Below are 24,036 nucleotides of genomic sequence, written 5' to 3'. Positions count from 1 at the left end.
TTGTTTTGTCAGTGTAGATATTCTTAGGTATTTTCAGGTTATACTATCCCAGTTGTGATTTTCGGTAAAACTTTTATATATATATATACACAGAGCCATCTGTTTTAAAGCATGTTGTGGTGGTGTGGGTCAGCTCCATTAGCCTCAGGCTGGTCTTCAGTATGTTGAAGTGTAGTGCTGGACACCATTTCCCTCACGTTGTGCTTGGGAAAGAGACAGGTGGTGCTTCCCCAATAAGCATCACACTCTACCCACCTTGAGCCAAAATGGCTCCTGTTGCACTCTGGCAAGCCAGTACAGTTTACTCTGCCACAAGCCAACATGGCTCCAGCTTCCATCAGTCTTTGCCAGGCTGAACATGATGAGCGTTATAGGGATCATAGGTTTTTTTTTCATAATCTGTGTATACTGTGCTGAGAGGTGTGAAAACTCTGCAATTACCACAAACATATTTCCATGTGCTTGTGTTTGTAGCCACAGTATTGATGTCTACAAGTAATCTTGAGAGAAGTTCAGAGGTTAATTCTCTTCATGTTGTTGAGTCACATTTGAAGGGTTAAAAGTGCTGCTCACAATATGGACACTTTCCAGCTACTGTAAGAAAGACTTCAGTTCAGATTTTCATTTACTAAATGAATAAATGGACCCTGTTCATTTCATTTTGATCCGGCTGGCAGTCATGTTACTTGTTACAGGTCCAAGCATGGAAAAGGCATTCAGATTGTAGGATACAATTTACATATTTATTTAAGGAAAAGCAAATATTTAGTTTAGATGCTGTCAATGTTTATTATAATTTCTTGACCATATATAATCATAGTTTACCTTCACTTGCCCATCATGGCGCTGATTTGTGACAAATGATTATAAATATGCAACACAAACTTTTGGGGACTTACTATGTTACTACCATGGTATTTTGAAATGCCTTGGAGTCCAGTAAAAACACCATGGTACTGTATATGGTATGGTAATTATTCAGGAAAAGGGTATTTTTCAGGTTTGGGCAAGTTGTCACGTGTTATTATTGTATACATTTTATTAGGCTAATTACAATATTTGCTGACCAAATATTTTACATTTCTTTTACTTTTTTTTTTTTTTTTTTTTTTTTGCTATTTCTTTAGTTGTTTGTTTTATGTTTTTTTTAGTTAATTTTTTTTTTATTATTTATTATTATTTTTTAAAACTTTTTTTTTTTTTATATTTTTAAATATAATTTATTCCTGTAAGGCAAAGTTGATTTTTCAGCAGTCATTACTCCATTCTTCAGTGTCACACGATCCTTTAGAAATCATTCTGATATGTGGATTAAAAACATTTCTTGTTATTATCAATGATGAAAACAGTTGTGCTGCTTATAATTTAGTGGAAACCATGATTGTACTATTGTTTTGATCCCAAGAAATTAAAACAAGAATTGAATAAACAAAACTGAGACAACATAGAGAAGTCAGATCCTGTTAAACTAACTGAGCTAAATGGCACGTATTCACACCAGCAAGGAGACATGACAAATCCACCCTGCAGCATTTCACGCCATTTTTTCCATCATCCCTCAACACTGAGGCAGGAATCAAAGGGTAATTGGCTGACTTTTGAAGAGCTTGTAAATGTGGCTTATTTAACGGTGAATGTCAGTCTATAAGAGACACATAAGCCTGGTAGTTTTCTTTTAATTCATGGAAAATGGGTGAACTGGATGTTCTGAATGGAGTTTTACTTCTTTAATGTTAAAATGCCCTCATCAAAGGAGAATCTACTTATATATTATTTAATTCTCACTATAATTAGTCATGTAATTATGCTTGCCAGAGGGCACATATAACCCCAGTTTTGTTCATTTGTGAATGTATGTGTGTGTGCATTAGTTCTATAGGTTTTCTTTGATTTCTTTTTGTTTTTCGCTAAGTATTCCGTGAATTATAGACTTGATTGACAGGAGCAGCAGATGTTTGTGTTCTCAGCATGTACAGTGATGCTCTGCACATCAGGTATTTGTACCTGAGAGCTGCTGTACAAGACTGACTAATTAGCTGCTGATGCATAATGTGAGTTCCCTTTCGAATTCTGTACACATTCATTATTCACAGTGGCGGGGATGCAGGAGTATAGTCATGCGTCGATGCCTCCGATTGAAGAGACTCTGGCTAGCTATATCTCAGTTGGTGAGGCATCCACATTAAAGACGGCATCTCTTCCGACTAAGCCGCTGCGTGTTACATCACGGCTAAATTGCAGAGCATATGCGGCAGTGCATCAGGCTGGGACAGCTTTGCACAAGATGGCCTTGCTGCAAGCAGACAGTGTCTGTGAGCTCGGCTAGGTATTGGCTAGGTAGTAGGGAGTGTTGCTAGGCCACCTCTCATTTGAGAGGTGTTGTATTTAGGCCTCCACTCTGCAGAGCTTCGTGGGCCAGTTGACTTTGAATATTAAGCTCTCTGTGAGCCTTCTTGGATGATGGCCTCAATAAGAACATACTGTATTTAGGTTACCTATCTCCTGATGAGGCCTCCGTTTTTGAGAAGCTCTGGTCTATGGCTGCTTTGCTGGTGCAGGGGTGAGGACTCCCCAGAGTATTTGACTTAGTTCAGCCAATAAGGCACTCATCCCCAGCATTGTGGCGTGGTGGGTATACCATTCCCCATAGCGCCCTCTATGGGACACAGCGTATGGATCCCATTCGAAAGGGAACGTCTCAGGTTATGCATGTAACCATGGTTTGCCTGATTGTGTTATTAGCCTCATTATGGCTAATACAGGTCTGACCTTTTACCTTACACCGTGCTTAGGAGAATAACTGTAAATAATAATGGGGCAAGTGACATAACTTTTGGTTCCAAAAACAGTGAGAAGACTGGGGATAAAAGGGGACTGGGAGATGGATTATATGCAAATATATGTTATCTTTATTATATGTTATCTTAATGTTTTCAGTGTACTGTGATGATGAGAAAAGTTCCTTGTTTCAAGCTTTTTATTTGACAGAAACATAATCACATAGGTTTAATAACTGTTTTAAAAATTAAGACTCTTGCCATGCAGATTGCGATGTCCTCCCTGGGTTGTGTGCCAGTAGAGGCCGGCACTAACACACAGCCCAGTCCTAATGTGACTGAGACCACACCACTGGGGTTGTTATGGCAACAGCTCATCGGAGTGAGTAGACCCTGGGGTCAATGGGTTATTATGGGATGTCTGAAGTGGAGGGAGAGGTTTCATCATCTAGCCATGCGTTACACTTGTTTGTTCATTTGCCCTGGAGGATCAAGTGATTAAAAAAAAAAATCTCTATTTTCTGTCTTATTAAAATAGTGATACTCCAGTGGATCTTTTGTGTGGATTTACATTACAAAACTGTGAAATTTCAATATGTTTTGTCCCTTCAGCATAAAAAGCCTTCAAAGCTGTTTCACAGTTATGCAAGATGTGCTTATGTTGGTTTTAATTAGCTTTAGTGGCATTTATGCTCTTCTGATATCATTTATTCTGGCAGCGGTGATATCAAGCTGATGTTCTTCTCTTCACTGGAAGAGTTTTATTGCTGGCTTCAAGTCATGTCAGAAAGATCTTATGAAGGTCACATGACATTTTAAGTTGGGTTGTGTGTATATAATAAAACATATAAACATTTAAGTATATAACAGTGTTCATAATCAAGTGAAATTTTAATTGTTGACTGTTTGTTTCTTTAGAATATATATGTATATATATATATATATATATATATATGTGTGTGTGTGTGTGTGTGTGTGTGTGTGTGTGTGTGTGTCTATATAATAAATACAATAAATATAAGTGCACAACACAATAAATATCAGTGCACCACATGTGATTTCTGTAACCTGAAGTAACCTTCTCTCATAAAAAAGTCACATTTTCTGACCATTTTAAAAGATCCTCTCGGTTGTATAATTTCCTGTTTTATGTTATTTTTCCTGTTTTACATTTATGTTTGTTAGTTGCACCACGACTTCTGCACTAAACCCTAAAACATCATTAAGCTTCAGCCTTTATTATAAACTTCCACAAAATGAGAAACCAACACCGTTTATTTGATCAAAGTTTCTCCTCCTCATATAGAGTGATCTGTGGAAGCGATCAAATGAGAAATTTTTAATTTGCTTTTGGTCCCCTGGTTATCAAGATTAATCAGACTTCATGAACTCCTAATATTCAATCTCATTTCAAGGCCAATAAAAACAAAAAATAAATAAAAGAATAAAAATACATTAAAAAAAAAGGCTCCGGGACAAGTTACAGGAATGGGATGTAAAAGTTCCCAGGGGAAATTAGGCATACAGTGAGTTTCTAGTACAGACCAGAGTAAAAATGATGCCATTATACTGTTATTAACCTAATCAGTTGAGGAGACCTGAACCAGACCTAAGCTGCTGTCTAAATTTAGTTTGCCGTCATGAGGGGTTTTCTCATAGGCAGCAAATCTGGAGTAAAGGCTGAATGCAGGTCAGTCTGAGAAAAATGTGTCTTCCCACTCAGTTTAATATGAGGTTTAAAGTTGACCTTCATTTTCCCTCATTAAAACCAGTTGTTGACTAAATGACAAATAAATTAGCCAATTATATTGGAACTCTGTCATGTTAATGCATTTATTTGGTGTTGTAAAGTGTCTGGGTGTTGACGTTTGGTTCTGAGGCTCTTCTATTAAATTTGAGAAAAGCAATGTAACTAAACTAAGATGGTTATTTATATACAGTACAATATACTCTATAACAAAGTGGGGTCAGCAAGATTTTTAAATTTTTTTTATTTGCTGAAAAAAAAACAGTACAGTAAAGACAGTCATATTGTGAGATTTTTTTTAAATTTCAATAACTTTTTTCAGTTTGAATATAATTTCAAATGTAATTTATTTCTATGATGCAAAGCTGAATTTTCAGCATCATTACTCCAGTCTTCAGTGTCACATGATCATTCAGAAATCATTCTAATATGTGATTTGCTGCTGAAGCATTTCTTATTATTATCATTGTTAAAAAAAATGTTGTAATTCTTAATAATATATATAAAAAAATCCACATGATTTTTTGATGAATAGAAAGCTCAAAAGAACAACATTTATTTCAAATAAAATTTTACAACATTATAAATGTCTTTACTGTCACTTTTGATCAATTTAATTGATAATTGATGAATAGAATTAATTTCTTAAAAAAGAAAAAATCCAAACATTTGGACAGCAGTATATGTTTGGGCATATACGTATGCATTCTTTAACACTTTCTCTCATTCTTTGTGTCGTAGGCGCTGGCGACGGCTGCAGAGAACCTGCAGAAGGAGCACCAGTGGAAGGATGATCTTGACGTAATGCTTCACACATTCACATTTTGTAAACACTGCGAAACATGTGGATGAAATGAGGCTGTGAGACTTTTACCTGGGCATGTTTTCAGTCAGTCCTTTATTGGATCAGAATAGATACCGGACACATTTACACACATCATTGCCTTGGTTAGGTGGTGAGATAATCAATTGGGTTAGAAAATGTTGCCATCCTGGTCTCAGACTTTGCGTCTGTTGTATTGATGCATTTTAGGTTCCTACAGACTGAAATATCAATTCTAATTTGTAGAGAAATGGATGTGATGTCTGGTTGTCTGTTATAGATTTGTCAGTCAAGTATTGTCCAAATGAGTCATCAAAATTTGTATTGCATCAATATTTCATTCCTGAATCAGAGTGGATGGAGATTCACTATTTAAAATACTTTTATGGGTGATTTGCCACAGATCACCTTTGCCATGTTCACTTACAGTTAAATGTAATTTTTTAGCAAATATCTAAATTAATATAAATTATATATTCTGTACATTATAATGTTGTGATCCTTACTGTTATTAAATTCATTTCAGTAAGTGAAATAAAGCTAAAATAAGTTCAATATTAGATGAAAAACTGGAAAATTAAAAGTTAAAAAGGTTAAATTAAAAATGTTAAATCAAAAATGTAAAATGTTTCTTGGCAAATTACTGAATTAAGTTCGAAGTACTACAATTACTAAAACTAAAACTGCAATTAAAATAAATTAAAGCTACATAGAAATATTTAAAAAACAATAATATTTAAAATGACGAAAGCACATAAAATTGCTAAAATTAAATTATAAAAATGTAAAAAAACTAATTTGAAATATTAATAAATACTATGGTAGTATATGGATAATACTATGTAGCATTGAAAACTAATTATTTTACTTTTTAATGTTGCAATTTATTTATTAATAAAATAGCATAGAATTTTAATATCCACCATAATATGAAAATCGTTATTGGACAGTTCTTATTTATATGGTTAAAAAAAAGGTATTACCATGGTTTCATTTTTCATAGTTAAGATGTTACACTCCTGCTCATAGTGTGTATTGTGAATGCTTCTCTTCAAGCGTTTGTTATGTGCTACCAGTGACAGACAGAGAGGTTTTCTTTTTAATCATTGATGGGATGCAGGTAGGATTGTGTTAAAGACAATCTGCAAATTAAAAAGTTTGATCTCATGCAGGGCTGACCTGTATGGGCATGTCTCAGCGATTAGTGTACTATAACCTAAAAAGAGTGTCTGCCACATGATTAGCAAGCAAGTAGGACAGGTGGCGGCAGCCGGTGATGATCCACTCCTATGTCTCCAAGGCAACTGTATGTCAGATAGTGAGCTTGCTTGTTAACGCCTCACTAATGCTAGTCCTGACAGCGCCCTCACACTGTGAGGAGAACAACCCTGGGAGAAGACACACAAACACACACACACCCCTATGTATACAAGCACACACACACACACACACAAACACACACACACCTAAAGCAACATGCATCAGTTCTGGGGAAGAGGGAGTACAAAATTTAACAACTTCCTTTTATGAATGCACAAAGATTAGGTACAAAACTCTATAAAAACACACACAGAGAGCTAAATAATTTTTGATTTGTTTACTTTTAGAGATGGATACTTTGAAAAAAGAAATGTGGGATTATTGGTAGTAATAGTATTATTACTAATTTTTAAATAAAATATAAATCCAGCCTGCAGAAAACTATTGCCAAAATAAATTTGACTTCAGAGAATCCTAGACATGTCTTCATGCTAAAAAAATAAAATAATAACAAATAAACAGAAACACTTACAACTATATAACTCTTGTTATATACTGTATATGCTACAGTATATAATGCTAATTTGTGTTTTTGAAATATAAATCCTAAACATAAAAATGTTGAATCAAAAACCTAAAAATAAATAAATAAATAGAATGCTAGAAATTGGTGATTATGAAATATAAAACCAAAAAAAATGACCATTATAAAACATAGGTTTTCTGAATATGTTTTATTAGATGATTGCAAAAACCTACCCTCCAACCTTTTTGGAATGTTTAGAATAATAATAATAATAATAATAATAATAATAATAATAATAATAATAATAATAATAATAATAACATGAATAGAACACCCCACTAAATAAATAAATAAATAAAAACATATTGAAACCAAACTATATTCTAATGCATATTTAAACTTTTGATAAAGATAAATTAAAACACTAGTGTTGTTCTGTCACTCTGTCAAACAGGTGAATGAGACGATTTACTACAATGCCAAGAACAAGGTAAGGTTTCATTTTTAAAATACATGCTTGCAAATGAACTAAACAACAAAGATATGTAGATTAACGGGTTGCTTATTTGTATGTTCCCAGTTTGACATTAATGACACGGAATCACACCAGAACCGTGTCAAAGCCGAATTCAAAGAGGATCCAGTTTTCAAACGCCCTGTTTCATACAACACAACAGCAGTGCACATTCCTACTGATATCTACGAGGGCTGTGAGTACATACACATTACATACATCTTTGCATGTGTTCTTTTTTTGCGACTTTGCATGGTAGATAAAATATCAATTTATAAAATCAATCTTTCAGTGACAGCTTTATTGCTGTGTGTCAGGTGTGGATAGCCAAAGGCTTGTGGAAAACTGCAGACTAAATTTAGAGAGCAGCCCAGCTCAAACGCAGCACGCCTGACCCTGAGTGACCCCACAACCCCCAGTAACCTCCAGCAAGAGAAAAGCACTCACTCTCTATCTCTTGATTTAAAAACTTATTGGTTGTAAGTGTTTTGAGGTTACTACCAGTGGTGAGAAAGTTAGTGTAGATTATGAGTAGCTTGTAGCTTGAGTAGATCCAAGATGTTTGTTTCTTCATCACAACAGGTTTGGAGAAATTTAGCTTTACATCACTTGTTCACCAGTAGATCTTCTGCAGTGAATGGGTGCCGTCAGAATGAGAGTCCAAGCTCCGTTATATAAAATCGATCAACACTTTAAACTGTCGCTTCTGGCCATAATACGAGACCATGATAACGCTTCCTTCAGTGTAAAAGTCCATTCCATGTTCTCCTCTCATATCAAAAAACTGTTTTTGCTTGTAAACAGTGCTTGATCTGTGCCTATTTCTCTCCAGGTTCAGACAAGATGACATTTTCACTGGAGAAAGCATAAGTATGAATAGAGGACTCGTATTTTAGCTGGTTTGAAGTTAAAAATGTCTTAATGATGGTTTTGTTTTGTATAAACACATGTGGATTACTTGTAGATTGTTATGATGTTTTTATCAACTGTTTGGACTCTCATTCTGACGGCACCCATTCACTGCAGGGGATCCGCTGGTGAGCAAGCGACGTAAAAATAAATTTCTCCAAACTGTTCTGAGAAACAAACTCCTCTACATCTTGGATTAAGTTTTGCTCAGTAGCCCTGCGCTCAATAATCTAATTGGTCCCTCATAGCTGTATATTAAACATCACATGCATATGTTGGCTGTGATTTTGTAACAGGTTGGTCAAATCGGCTAGCGCTTTTTTAAGATGTGGTGTATCATACTCTCTGTGTTGGCAGAAATCTGATCTCCTCAGTGATGGGCTCACTGTGGCCTTGAATTTGTGTAAGTGTTACACAGGCAAATGAGTTTGATGTGATATTTGTGTTCTAGATGAGGACTGAAGTAGCCGTATTCATCATATGACTCATCTCTGTCTGTCCCGCTGTCTCTCTTTATCTACTTTTACTCACTTCAAATGACTCTTAGTACCTTTTGTTTTCCGCCTGATTCTCTTTGTCCGGCAGCATTGCTTGCCATTGGGTTAAGCTTTCGGCCAATATTTAGTTTTTCTATGAATCTGTGTCCTTTTATGTTATAATGTGGCTGATTATTCAAGTGTTTGTGTATGTGTGTGTGGTGTGTTACTGGGGGCTCTTGGCTGTCTGTATGTTTGTGTCTTATTAAGACATGAATCTGTGCTTTTTGCCTCAACGCAGTGTGTCATCCGTCATCACAATCTAAAGATGGCCATAGACATGTTTTAGAGAGTGTGTGTGAGAGTGTTTATATGAGACGGACTGAGCACGATGACGTGTCTGTCACATGGATCCCTCTGGCTGTGCTCGTAGTGTTCAGATTGGTTTTTCTGTTGAGTGTTTGCCCTGATTCATTTAAACCAATGAAAGTTTTTCTGTCATCAAAAATTGTATTCCACACACTCTCTCACTTTCTCTCTCACTCTCATTGAATAAAGCTATAAATTATTTTCATTTGTCATAATCAGACCGTCAGAAAAAAGAAAAGAAAAAAGGACTCGCTCACAGTTGGCAGCTGCTCCTAAAGAAAGTTTCTGTTATTGCAGTTTCAGATAAAAATGCCATGGCAATGATGGAATGATGTGGTGATATTTATATATTATATACCATGGTTCTCAAAGGTATTATTATTAACCAAAACTTATTTGTGTCAGTGAGTGTAAAAATTACTATAAAACCTGTTACTGTTTAATATATATAATATACTTAATTTTTTTATGTGAACTACTATTTATTAATAAAAAATATGTATTTTCATATTTATGTTTAGGAAATATATAATCTCTTCCACATTGGAGATATATGTCTATCAGTAAAAAGTCATGAAGACATGAAGACAATTTGTGATTTTGTTCCTAATGTATTATTTTTGGTCTCATAATGTGATGATGAGGAATATTTCACAAATGTGTCACCACATGGAGTTATGCAGAAAAAAATTGTGAAAAGACATGCCATATGTTTTCTTTTTTATTTCATTTGTGCATGTCACTTAGATGATTCATGTATTTTGATGTGTACCATGTATTCAGTCACGTCTTAAAAGAATCACTGCCCAAATTTTATTTCCTTTTTTTTTTTTTTACCGCACATTTTTTATTTGACATTTTGTTTTTTTTGGTTGTTAGTTTTGTTGTATAATTACAGTTTGTTTTTTTAATGTTTCTTTTTTTTTTGGGGTTGTTGTTTGTGCTAATGTTCTAGACAGACGCTAATAGAGATATTACAGAGAGAGAGAGAGCTGGTTGTATGGGTGTTAGCTAATGAGGATGTGTGTGGCGTCTAACAATGCAGTCTGACAGCCTGATGTATGAACAACAGGAAGGGGTGTGAAACCACATCTAATCTGACTGAAAACTCACACACACACACACACACACACACACACACACACACACACACGTATGGAAGAACACACACACACACACAGAAGAACAGTTACGCTCACTATTACAGTTGCTTTTGGTTTAGTATATTTTGATTGTTTTGTGTTCTAGTCTCCTATATGCGACAGCCTTTATTTTCACTGTTGACTTCTGACCTACAGAGTCTGTATGTAAAGAGATGACATGTATAGTAAGTGTTGGTGTGCAGACGTGATATCCTCTCGATGATTACAAGCTTTCATGATTCTGCACTGATCCTGCAATTTAGCACTCACACCGCCACGGCAACCGTTTCCACGACACCACTATAAAGATTATTGTGTTTGCAGAGCTGTTTCCTGCTTCAGTGTGAGAGTTTGGTCCTAGTTGATGACTTGCCATATTTATTTATTTATTTATTTATGTGCATTTTAGTTAACTAGGTACAGTTATTGTGTAACAGGTGTTGTCTCTGTGTTTTATTTGTTGATCATGTGATCATGTACATGCATATTTATGCATTTATTTATTTATTGTGATTTTTGTGTGTGAATTATTCAGGTTAACTAGGCCAAATTATAGTGTAGCAGGTTTTGGTACTGTATATAATTTAATGATCATGTATATACATATTGATTGATTGATTGATTTGAGATTTTTGTTTATGAATTCTTTTCATTTATTGAGGCTAACATTGAGGTTGTGTTGAAAAAATAAGTAAATTCCAGCAATTTCCAGCAAAAGTGTTATGAATTTATAGTCTGGAGTTGTTTGTATAATTATAATACATGAATAATTTTAGGTATCATTTGCATATTTTATATATAAAGGAAAACTTCTTTGAGATGACTAGTTAGGACAAAACTGATTTAATTGGGTGATCGCTGTTAGGTTACAAACTGTTTATGATTAACTCTCTTGAGCAAACTTTTTCCCAATCATTTTTTATAAACTTTTTCCATACATATTGTTTACTATAGCCAATGAATGAGCATTTCAGGAAGGACTGGAAGGAAGTGGTAGTAATAGAGGAAGATGGGATGTGCCACTGGGCTGCTGATGGACCCTCTAAAGATGATCAGTTGGGTCTGGTCTGCTTTTGAGTGATGGAGAAAGCCTGTATTGATTACACACCTAGAGTGGGAGGAGTCTTGATAGAGAGAGGAAGTGGGTAGTGAAAGACATCCCATGGGATCAAACACACCGGCTCCTTTCAGAATTAGGTTGCCAAAGTGGTAATGATCCGAAAAATAATTTAGTATCATAATAAAAACTAAACCCACAGGAGAAATAAATATCAAAGGCTTTTTTGGGAATGACTCATATGGTATCATGGGGAATGATGTCATATCTTTGCCAGGGCTCATTTTAAAATGTTATCATCACTCTCAGTTACAGCAGACATAGTGTCCATTTATGACATTCTCTGAAAAAATAAAAATAAAATAACGGCCCAATTTTCCTGTTATTCCATTAGAACTGCATTAGCTAATAGTTCACTTTGTTGTTTCCTCTACCGCAGCTTCTCCTTCAAGTGGTTTATCACTTTGAGTTCAGCATAACATGATGGGATCTAAAGTTCTGAGAGCCAGTTTATTGATTTATTCCTGATTTGGGTGTTTGTTAGAACAAAGCTCTCAGAAAACATATCAGCTTGAGTTAAATTTCTTGAGTTAACTGCTTTACGTCGAGAATGGGATTTATTCTTTATGTTTTTATGTGTTTGTAACAGCCACTATTATCCTGAATGAGCTAAACTGGACTGCGGCTCTAGATGAAGTCTTCAAGAAGAACTGGGAGAATGACCCGTCCCTCCTCTGGCAGGTGTTTGGCAGTGCAACTGGCCTGGCTCGATACTTCCCAGGTAAAGCACTGGAATAAATAGGAACTCCCATGTTATCAAGAAGTTTCATTATTTACAGAAATTTACCATAACACAAAGACTACAGAAAGCACATGGACACTATATATGCAGCCATTGCAGGACATTGAATTATATATTTGTTCATATATCATAGGTGCATAAAGCCTATTTTTACTCACACTGACTGGTACTTGTTTTATCTTCTTCATTAGAAGTGATTGTAGAATGTTGGGAAGATAATAATCATAATAAACCCGATATCCCATTATCCCATGTGCTCTAGCTTCCCCTTGGGTGGACACGAGGAGCACACCAAATAAGATTGACCTGTATGATGTACGCCGAAGGCCCTGGTGAGCAAACATGTGCTGCTGGAGTTTATATGTGTCTGCTTGTGAGAGAGATAGCAAGTGTTGTTTTTTCTTCATTTTCTCTCAGTTGTTATGCCTGATGTTTTTTCTTGCGTGTGTGTGTCTGTGTGTTTGCAGGTATATCCAAGGTGCAGCTTCACCTAAAAACATGTTGATCCTGGTGGACGCGTGAGTGAAGTCTCTATGATTCACTGTTATAGTTCATACACTCCCTGACATAGTTCTGACACAAACCCACCGAGCTGTTACTGGAGTCTTTCTTGCAACTGATCCTGCTTTGATTTTGCATTTTGTAATTGGTTGATCAGTAGAATGTATTTTTTCATTGCGTGTGACACATTTCATGTTAGTTCTGCATAAGCTCTGAGACATTTATCAGCATTATAGAGAGATAGACGCTGATTAAAGACTGACACAGCATGGCAGTGAGCCAATTGAGAGGTAAGAGTAGTAAACATAAAAAAATAAATAAAAAAAAGTTGTTGCTTTTTTACATTGGCAATCTTTGACAGGCAGTTGAAAAAAGCTAGTTGTGTTATTAAGCAATTTATTAATATTAAACAGTGCTAGCAAAAAATGTGCCTTAAACTGTTATACCCCACTTATTTGTCATTAAATATTTAAAAAAGCACATTAAAGTCATGCTTGGCATTAAATCATGTAGATGTAACTGAAAAGTCAGTTACAGATATGACCCAGAAATATACAAAAACATCATTAAGGTGTCATTATGTGGTATATTTTATCATATTTAAGGGGCGTCTCTTGGTTACAAGTGTAATTAGCCTTGTTGTATATGAAAAGTTGGCCTTGAAGAGTTGCTTCTGTTATTGCTCAGCCGTAATGATGATGGTGTTGTGCTTTCTGGGCATTGAGCCCATTAGTGTAGATCAGCTTTAGCCAATCAATGTAGTTTAGAGTCATGACTAAACACTAAAGCCCACACACCTCCCGCTGGAATCACAGAGTGATTATTAACCCATAAAAATTTGATCCAGCATGTCAGTTCTGGAGCCATTAAAAGCCTAAATGGGGGTTAGTCTTCTCTATATGTGTTGTTTTGAATTTTTGTTATCTGCCAGCATTCAAACTTAGTGAGTGATTTAAGTTCTGTTTCCCCTCAGCTTTTTTCCACCTATAGTTTTTTGAGCTGTCAGCTCTTTGGGCTATTCATAGCTAAAGGTGTTTGTCTTTTGTATTGATTGATTGATTGATTGATTTAGAAGTTATTCTACTTTTCCCCCCAGCTCTAGTGATGTCTCGCTAAGGTGTCTCTCTTGTGGATTTATTTATCGATCTATCTAGTTTTTTTTTTTTCAGCTCTGTTTTTCCCTTCAGTTCTTTGGGCGGTCCATAAGTTTTAATCATTTCATTTTATTATGCTGTTTTCAGTTGGATGTTTGTCTTCTAGGTTTTTATTTTTATTATTTTTTTTTTTATTAAGGTAAAGTTTTTCCTACAAGAAAAACAAAACAAAAAAAAAGACTAAATACGCCTAGTAACTAAAAAAAAAAAAATACTTGTGAATAGTAGTGTTTATATAGTAACAAACATGTTCAAACTATGTTCTAACTATGCTATTCTCCGTAGGAGTGGAAGCGTGTCAGGTCTGACACTGAAGCTCATTCGCACTTCCGTCAGTGAGATGCTGGAGACTCTCTCCGATGATGATTACGTCAACATCGTCTCTGTGAGTATACAGGAGATATGTGTGTTGCTGAGAGTGTTTACATGATAAACTCCTCCGACGCTCCTCAAAAAATCTGGATTCCTGCTGAGTAGGAATAAAAAATTGGAGGGAAACAGAGGCTCCAAGCATCCATAACGTCATAGTTCATGTTTTTGCGTTTTCAGTTAGGCACCACAGAGGCAGCAGGCCAAAGAATTATTGATGTTTCCCATCATCCTCTGCTTCAGAAGCCGTGCAATGCATTTATGAAATTCATTAATTATTTAATTATTAATTATTTTATTTTGTTCAAGAGACAACTGACAGGAATAAAAATAACAAACTATATTCTGCTTTTAAGTGAGTTGTTTTGTATATTTTCAATAAACGTTCTTCCTCCATTGTATTCGCTTGTATTTTATGGCCTGACTCCAGCTGTGTGACGTAAGCTTGGCATTAATGAAATTAGCCAGCAGTGCTCTAAGTGTATTGCTGGCACTGAGCCATGGAACTTACATAGAGGACCCAAACAAAGCCTTGAATCTAAATGATGCAAAATGAATTCATAACAGCGCTTGCATGTACAGTATGTGAGCCACACCTCACAGTTTTACATGGAATTTTACAGATAATTTACCAACTAACTACAGTGCTTTTATATGATTTCAGTTCAACAATTCGGCCAAGTCAGTCGCTTGTTTTGAAAACCTGGTCCAAGCAAATGTCCGCAATAAAAAGATTCTGAAGGAAGCGGTACAGAAGATCACAGCGAATGGCACCACTGACTATAAAATCGGCTTCAAGGAGGCTTTTGAACAGCTCTCCTCAGTAAGTATATATAATGTAGCATATTATGGGACCATAATATGACTTATCACCCCTCAAAAATATTGAGATAATACAGAACCTCTGCCAGATAGCCAGTCTGAGCTGTTTAAAGGCAAGTTTTTAGTTTATTGCGCCATCTTGTGGACTGTGCTAGTCATAGGCTGCTCAGCAAAACTTCAGAGTATTTAAGATTTTGATTTAGTATCAGCATTAGTGAATTTTAAAGCTAGTGGCATCACAGTGATTTATTGTATTTCTTCCTTTCTTAGATGAATGTTACAAGAGCAAGCTGTAACAAGATTATCATGCTATTCACTGACGGAGGAGAGGACAGAGCTTCAGAGATCTTTGAAGAGTACAACCCTGACAAGGAGGTGAGGAACCACATGCACGCACACACTCTCTCTCTGGTAGTCCATCGCATCCGATGATGACTTCTCATATAGTTTGTGGGTTCTTTGATGACTATATAGTCCGATGTGAGAAGCGCACTCTTTTTTACAGACAGGGCATGTAAAAAATTCTCCTGGTCTTGGCGGGGAGGGGAAGGAACAAGCATGGCCTGCTTTTTCTTCTGCCTTTTAGACAGGCGAGACTCAATTCTCTTGTTCTCATAACTTTTGTACTCTATTTTGATAAAGTTGCTGCCAAACTGTATGATTCATGGCATTAGCTTCCCAGGAAGTGGGCTGTGTCCCACACTTCTTAAGGAGGGCTTTTAGTTGGTCTTTCAGCTGCTTTATTTGACCTCCTGCAGAACGGTGGTTGAGATGTAATTGACCATACAGTACCTTACATGGAAGGCGATTTGGTGGCATTCTGATAACATGACCAAGCCATGAACCTTTACTTGGTATAGATTTCGATGTTTTTTGTTTACATGTATAAATAATCTCTGTTTTTTAAGCATAATAGTTAATTTTTATTGTTTTTTTAACGTTTTTATATATATATATATATATACTAATCTATGGATGTATTAAATTGATCAAAAGTAAAAAAACATTTATATTGTTGCAAAAGATTTCTATTCAAATAAATACTGTTCTATTCAAGAATCTTAAAAAAAAACAATGTATCACACTTACCACAAAAATATAATGCTAACATTAACAGAAAATTTGTATTGCTTTTTTACTGATTTCAAACTTGATTACGATAAGAAATATTGCATTAGCACCAAATAAGCATATTAGAATGATTTCTGAAGGAGCATGTGACACTGAAGATTGGAGTAATAACTGCTGAAAATTCAGCTTTTCAGTAATCACAGGAATAACTTACATGTTTGAAATTGTAATAATATTTCACAATGTTACGGTTTTGCTTTGTTTTTGTTTTAAAAATGCAGCCTTGGTGAACAATAAGAAATCACTTTTAAATTTAGTATAGATGTTTTTTTAATATTTACATATATTTTTATAATTTTGTAATGTCAGTATTGTCAGCATCCTTTGTTTCTCTCTTCTGTCAGGTTCGAATCTTCACCTTTTCTGTGGGCCAGCATAACTATGATAAGACGCCAATTCAGTGGATGGCTTGCAATAACAAAGGTAAAACACTGAAATTTAATGCTAAGAAATTTGAGAGACTTGTTATGTGTGCAATATATGAACGTGTGTTAAGCTCTTAATGTTTCCTTGCAGGTTATTATTATGAGATCCCCTCTATTGGAGCCATCAGGATCAACACCCAGGTAAATGACAGTGCATTGTCCACATAAATGAGACTTCTGTCCAGCATATGTGATAGTAACCAGCATCCTTTACATGCAGGAGTACCTGGATGTGTTGGGTAGGCCCATGGTGAAAGAAGACAAGAAAGCAAAAACTGTGCAGTGGACCAACGTTTACGTGGACGCTCTAGTATGCCAAATGTTCTGTATATAGTCGATTTGTTAAATTAGGCTGATTCTGAAGTATTGAATAGCTGTTGTGTTTGTATTTGTGTTGCAGGAATTGGGCCTTGTGATTACAGGCACTCTGCCCGTGTTCAATAAGACCAGCACCAGGAACAGTCAAGACAAGAATAAGGTGGAGTCTGGGAACAGTGAATTGATGTCTTGTGAATCAGATGAACTGAAGTGGAACCCGATCTGTTTTAATGTGCTTGTTATCAATTGCAGGACCAGAGCCAGTTGATTTTGGGGGTGATGGCCGTAGACGTGTCTCTGGATGACATCAAGAGACTGACTCCACATTACACTGTAAGGCTGAATCTGCACTTTTTAATTTACGACCGATGGTTTGCAACATCGAATAACTTGCATAAGTATTGCATTGACCTATAGCAGCTGGGTCATGTTACCAGTGCTACTGCATTCCTTGTGTTTAGTAAAAAAAAAAATCTTATTTTTTTCAATTCCAAATAAATTTAAAGGCATCATATTATGTTAAACCATGTTCCTGATTCTTTTGAAATAAAAGTTTAATATTAAATATAGACAGACATACTATAACATACATACTCAGTAAAACCAAGGACAACTTTTTGTGTCTGATTTTGACCTTTTTTTGAGTTCACATGGTTAATGTCCTAAATGTACAGATTTTATTAGTTTCAATGAGTTTTATACACTTTTTATATAATAAAGTTTTATTCTTTTACGTTTTTCACAATCCTAAAATTTTGTATATTTTAAGGATGCACTGATATTTACATTTTGCTTGATAATTTGTAAGCCAATAATTATTATCACATTTTTAAATTAACGAAATAAATGTTTTTATTTTAATTATTATGTTTGTTTTCAATAAAACTAAAGTAAAAAAATAAAATTAAAATACTAAAATGCTAACTAATACTTATGCTAAATCCAGTTGTTATAAATGCTACAAGTGAATTTAGGCATCAAAACATAATAACATAAAATATTATAATATAATATAATAGTATAGTATAATATTAATATTCATTTTGAGATTTGCTTAAAAATTACATATAGCAGTGGTAATATCCAGTATCCACTGATACTAAAAAATTGTGTAATTCTCTAAAAGTAAATCAGTAAAAAATTCTACTTCTTTCTTTCTTTCTTTCTTTCTTTCTTTGAGACCCTCACTCACTCACTCACTTACACATAAATAAATAAATAAATAAATAAACAAACAAACAATGTTTAAGCCATCTGCAAGATTTAAGCATAGATTGGAAAACACTATAAGCACTATATTTTATGTTTAATATATACTTTAATAGTTTTACTTATAATAGGCATCAATATTTCTTAAGAAAGGGATTTATTTTTTTCTGTCTGTGGATACTGAGCAGCACAAATGAATCATCCAAGCTTAAACTTATGATTAACTACTTGTGCCTGGTGGGAGTGTTTATATACATTTCACATGCAAAGAAATAAGAAACGTCATTTACATGTAGCAGTTTTAAAGGTACAGTAGCAAAAACACCCTATCAAATGTTACAGAATAATTATCACTCTTGTCTTTTGTTCTATAAAGCTCGGACCGAATGGATATTACTTCGCCATCGATCCCAACGGCTACGTGCTGCTTCATCCCAACCTTCAGCCAAAGGTATGACTCTCACTCAAGCCATCACTACATGTTTCTTTTTCTTATGTTAGAAGTAGCTGCTCATAACCATGAATAGGATCAGTTATGCATGGCTGAAGAACCTTCAGTACAGGTTATGATGAAATAACACAGGCCACCCACATCTACAGAGGTCATCTGTCCTTTGTAATAAATATCATTTGTGCAGTCCAAACACAATCGTTCTGTTTAGTTCACAGATGAAACTGCAAAGAGAGCATTTATTCAAAACACATGCATGACAATTAGTAAATGTTTAGTCAGTGATCCATGGGATTAGTGAACACTTTGTGTGGAACAAAGTAGATATGCTGAGAAACAGTTCGTCAAGGAAAAAGTGACTCATTGGTAAATATTTCCGCACACAAATATGGTGTCCAGTATTGATTTATGGTATTACTTTGAAAGTTGTTGTTGTTTGCCTGCAGGATCTCAAGTCTCAGGAACCCGTGACATTGGACTTCTTGGATGCAGAACTAGAGGATGAAATGAAAGTGGAGGTGAGAGCAAACTTGTTCTTTCTTGTGATGTTCTTTCTTATGCTGACACACACACACACACACACACACACACACACACACAAAAATGTCTGTTTTTGAATTTATTTATTTTATTTGGTTAATGTCCTAAATTTACAGATTTGATTAGTTTTTTGAGTTTCATACACATTTTATATAATAAAGTTTTATTGTTTAACATTTTTTACAGTCGTAAAACCTTGTATATTTTAAGCATGCACTGATATTTAAATTTAGCTTGATACTCATAAGCCAATAATTACCACATTTTTTTATTAATTAAATAAATGTTTTTTAATTGTTTCAATAAAACTAAAATAATAAATAATAAAATAAAAATACTAACTAAAACTAATATAAAATTCTAACTAATACTAATGCTAATATACTAACTAATACTAAAACCAGTTTAGGCATCAAAACATAATTACATACAATATTATAATATAATATTATACTATTAATGTTCTTTCTTATGCTGAACACACCCCATAAAAAACATTAAATAAATAAAAATAAAAATAAAAAACTGATTTGACAGTACAATGAAAGTAAATGGGGGTCAAAACAACGCTGGACCCAACTGACTTTCATTTAATGGATAAAAAACCCTTTTTCAAAATTGACATAAGGGTGAGTAATTGATACCAGAATTTTCATTTTTTTGTGATGAACTATCCCATTAAGCTCAAAAATATATAATCAGCATTCAGATTCGAGCTTTCTTGTATTAAAATGAATACAGGCTGGTGTTATTTGGTTTTGTAACTTTACATGTGCTCTGTTGTACAGATGTTCAGGTCATAACAAAGTGATTATTAAAGCATCAACATACAGCAAAGCTGATTCTCAATCCTGTGTGATTTCATAAAAATATGTAGGCTATAAAAATATAATTTTCTCACTTCACAACCCAAATTACTTTTTCTCACTTGAGAGTGACTAAGGGGATATTAGAATACAATGGTAAATGAAAACAGTCTCTTTTAGTTGAAAGTGACACTCTGTGTCTGAAGATCCAGTAACGTACTGTATTTACAGCATTGGTACATCAGTGACACATCTGTCTGTCTGACTTCTGTCTGTCTGTAGATCAGAAGAAGTATGATAGAAGGTGTGGAGAATCAAACGAGATTCCAAACACTTACGAAGTCTCAAGATAAGGTAATCATGCATGCTTTAAACAGGAAGTGCTTCCCAGCTGATTTTGCTTCAGAACCCAGTATTTCTTATTAGAGTTTTGTTTTATTTGTAAACATACAACTTCTTTACATTTTTAAAAATTGTACAAAAGCAAACCAAAATGGCCTTTAAACCACTAAGTGTTATTTTATTCTTATTGCAGCGCTACATAGACAGAGGCATCAGAACCTACACTTGGGGTCCTGTCAATGGCACAGACTACAGGTCTGAGAAACCGTTTTGTTTTGTTTTGTTTTGTTTTTTTGTTTTTATTTTTGTCTTTTGTCTTATTTTATTTTATTTATTTATTTATTTATTTGCTTTGTTTTTGTCTCGTCTTGTTTTGTTTTTGTTACATGTTTTATGTTGTGAAGGTGTGTTTGTTTCTGTGGAGTACAAGTGAGCATATGAATGTTTTTTTTTTTTTTCATTGCCGCTAGGGGGCACTGTTTAAAGTCCCGTTGAAGAGTGTTTAACAGAAATTTGACATTATACTTTTTCCATAAGGACACAGATTATCAAAATAGAGTAATTTAACTTTGAGTTTGAGATCTCTTACATTTGAGTTGGAGTCTGTAAATTGCAACCTACATGGACAAAAAGCTACAAAATTTTAATTTCACAGGATGTTAATTTCTCAATTTTTATGTCAGGAAGTCTACTGCTCTTCATCCTCATTTATTTCTTGTGTCTTCCATCTAGTCTTGCTTTAGTTCTACCTGATTACAGCATCAGCTACATCAAGGCTACTATACTAGACACCATCACTCAGGCCAAATGTAAGTACCATAACTCACATTCTCGCACCTTTATCAACGAGACTGGAATGCCAGTTTCTTGGCCTCAGAGGCCAGAAGCCGTAGCATGAGCTCCTGGTTTTTATCCAGAGAGTCTTCTACAGCTCAACTCTACACCCTCTGTCAATTTCACATCTCTTTTTTGACACCCTCACCTCCTCCGGAGATGTAACAGCGTGGTTCCTTAGTTGTGGTTTGTCTCCGAGAGCGTGCGCCAGACGGGGCGACGACTCTTTTAACGACAACAGTGTTTCACCTTGTGCATATTAGCCCAGGTTTTTCTTCCAGATGCACCTCTGTGCCCATGTTTACCCTCTCGTTCTCTCTCATGTGGCTTTTGAGAGAGGAAAGTGAATCTCAAATGCCCCTTCCCTCAGGAAAGACCTCACAGTTCCTGTACAATATTCTTATTCAAAGTTTCTGGGATTGAATAAAATATTGTGAAATCCCTCATGTTCTTTCCGATATCTTGCCTTCCCCAAACCCTTTTCATTCTCTCTCTTTCTCTGTTTTTCTCTCCATCTCTCTCCCGTTCCTCTGTTCCCTGTCTGTCTATAGCTTGGAAACTCTCAGAAAATTCCGGCAAGTATTTTCCTTCTGTATTTCCTTCTCGTAGTGTCCAGTGATACTCTCTAGAGATCGGCCAATATTTATTTATTTATTTTTTATATTTTTTGGGATATCCTAGCTGAGATGGAATAATCATTAAAATTTGCTTATTGTAGGTAAAGACTTATTTTAAATCATTTTATTGGCACTATGAACTTTTAGAGTTAATGTAACTTTTTCAAATGTTATAATAATATGAATACTCATTTTAGGATGTATTAATTTATTCAAAAATACTTTAAAATGCAACTTACACAAACACAATTTAAATTTTTTTTAATTACATTTCTGAATTAAAATAAATTTAAATATGTATGGGGGTATTAAGTTAAAAATGTCAAGGTAATACAATTTTCCTGATATAATATATAGAAAGAATTTCTTTAAAAATGCAATACCTTATTAAATATTTTGGAATAGTTTTTTACTCTTACTATTATTTCTTAGAAATAAAGCATTGGAGCAGTTTTGTTTAAGTATTATAAATATCTAAAAAAAAAGTTTGTATAAATTAAAGTCATGTAATGATTCATGTGCAGACTCATAATTGGAAATCATAAATCGGAAATGATGTAATGGCCTTCGTAACAGTGTGTTGAAGTTAATAAGTCTCTTAAAATATTAGATAATTTTATGTTTGTTTTTTTTTTAATAGTAAGGTGAGTTCAAGTAATTATATTTATGAATAACAATTCTTGATATTTGTTTAAATCTAAAAATATTTATTTAAAATACTGATATAAAGTGTACACACAGATTAAGGGTGTAAGGAAAATATGTTTTTACTTTTTTACTTAATGGTTTCACCGCATGACATTTTTGGAGTCATTAAATTTTAACTTTAAACTGTTAAAAAATGGTATACTTTGGTATAGTGTATACGTAGTATACCACTATAATGGTATAGTTTTTCAAAACCGAAACCAACATGAATACAAAGAGACATTTCTAAGAACTTGGCACATGTGTTTTAAACTCAATTTTTCCTTATCGGCCCATCTCTACTACTAGCACCTGCTCTACACTTACAGTGGCTAAATTGCAGCCAGCATAGAAAATAATGCACAAACACATACATTCACTCTTCTATGTCTGCTTTGCATGTGTAAATGTTTCCCAGCTGAGTAAAGCAGTTTAGATGTGTTTAATGTGTTTGTCAACGGTATGAGTGTCATGAAGTGTCACATTCACTCACCAGGACCGAGTCTTTCTGAATGTGTGTGTACATGTCAGAGCATCAGGAGATGTTTAATGGATGTTTTCCCTGAGGTTTGGAAGGTGAAACCGCAGAGGACATGAGTGTGACTCTTTGTGCTTTTATCTCCGCCCCTTCGCTCTCTGAATCATCTGGATGCTTTCAAAACCTCGTAAAGGGGCGGTTTAACAGAATACAGGCCTTGCTCCTCTGTATGTGTGTTGGGTCCACGTGTTCATGTCCAGGTGCGGATGTGGTATGTGTGTGTCCCTTTTTAACAGTGTAACTTCAAGGCTTCTAACGTTACTGTTCCGCAATAACAATCTGTGCTAATCGCATGTCTGCCACCAGATCTTAGCTTGTCCATGTGACAGCACATCTGCTAAACTATATTTTACACCCCTTAAACCATATTTTACCACTTTTTTGGTCTTTTTTCAACCTGACACCATCACAGAGATTGAGTTTAATGTAATTCAATTGAGAATACAGTGGCCTCAAAATGTATTTGGACAGTTTGGCCACATTTAAAAATGTCTGAATGTTATTTCATTAATAAAATATCAAACCAAGTGATGTTCATTTTAAAGGAAAGTCACTTATAATTATTTACCAGAATGTTTTTTCCCTTCTCCATCTGTCATCTTTCTTGGCTCATGTGAATGCATAATTCATTAACGTTGCTTGTCTTTCAATTTACAACCAGCTGAAAGCCTTAGATGAGAGTGCAATATTTTTATTCAAGGCTTGTTCTGTGAATAAAATATTGGTGACCTTTGACCCCTGTGGTTTTACCCTGTTTCTCTGCCTCTCTTTTCCTCCTTTCCTCGGTAAATCGCTCCCTCCTTTCCCTCTTTGCGGCATTTGACCCTTCAGAAGAAACTGGCAAGTACTGTTTTTCTCTCCCTTTTGTCTTTTCCTTCACGTTCGAACCT

At 34.8% G+C, this 24,036-nt stretch overlaps 1 protein-coding gene across 1 annotated transcript in view; it reads left to right on the top strand.

Moving 5' to 3' along the window:
• LOC109065183 (voltage-dependent calcium channel subunit alpha-2/delta-1-like) overlaps positions 1–24,036 on the top strand; it is a 60,429-nt gene that overhangs the window by 23,892 nt on the left and 12,501 nt on the right. The window contains exons 4-24 of the mRNA XM_042741515.1: positions 5,266–5,325; positions 7,588–7,623; positions 7,714–7,843; positions 12,250–12,381; positions 12,665–12,734; positions 12,870–12,920; positions 14,343–14,442; positions 15,091–15,249; positions 15,519–15,623; positions 16,724–16,802; positions 16,896–16,945; positions 17,025–17,114; positions 17,205–17,282; positions 17,375–17,455; positions 18,708–18,782; positions 19,229–19,300; positions 20,411–20,482; positions 20,664–20,725; positions 21,203–21,279; positions 21,856–21,879; positions 23,978–23,986. Of these exons, the coding sequence (XP_042597449.1) occupies positions 5,266–5,325; positions 7,588–7,623; positions 7,714–7,843; positions 12,250–12,381; positions 12,665–12,734; positions 12,870–12,920; positions 14,343–14,442; positions 15,091–15,249; positions 15,519–15,623; positions 16,724–16,802; positions 16,896–16,945; positions 17,025–17,114; positions 17,205–17,282; positions 17,375–17,455; positions 18,708–18,782; positions 19,229–19,300; positions 20,411–20,482; positions 20,664–20,725; positions 21,203–21,279; positions 21,856–21,879; positions 23,978–23,986 (1,612 nt within the window). The remainder of the gene's footprint in view (positions 1–5,265; positions 5,326–7,587; positions 7,624–7,713; positions 7,844–12,249; positions 12,382–12,664; positions 12,735–12,869; positions 12,921–14,342; positions 14,443–15,090; positions 15,250–15,518; positions 15,624–16,723; positions 16,803–16,895; positions 16,946–17,024; positions 17,115–17,204; positions 17,283–17,374; positions 17,456–18,707; positions 18,783–19,228; positions 19,301–20,410; positions 20,483–20,663; positions 20,726–21,202; positions 21,280–21,855; positions 21,880–23,977; positions 23,987–24,036) is intronic.

The sequence above is a fragment of the Cyprinus carpio genome, chromosome A4, assembly GCF_018340385.1.
Source record: "Cyprinus carpio isolate SPL01 chromosome A4, ASM1834038v1, whole genome shotgun sequence".
Classification (NCBI taxonomy): Eukaryota; Metazoa; Chordata; class Actinopteri; order Cypriniformes; family Cyprinidae; genus Cyprinus; species Cyprinus carpio.
The sequence above is the reverse complement of the archived record's forward strand: the minus strand, read 5'-3'. Positions and strand labels throughout refer to the sequence as shown.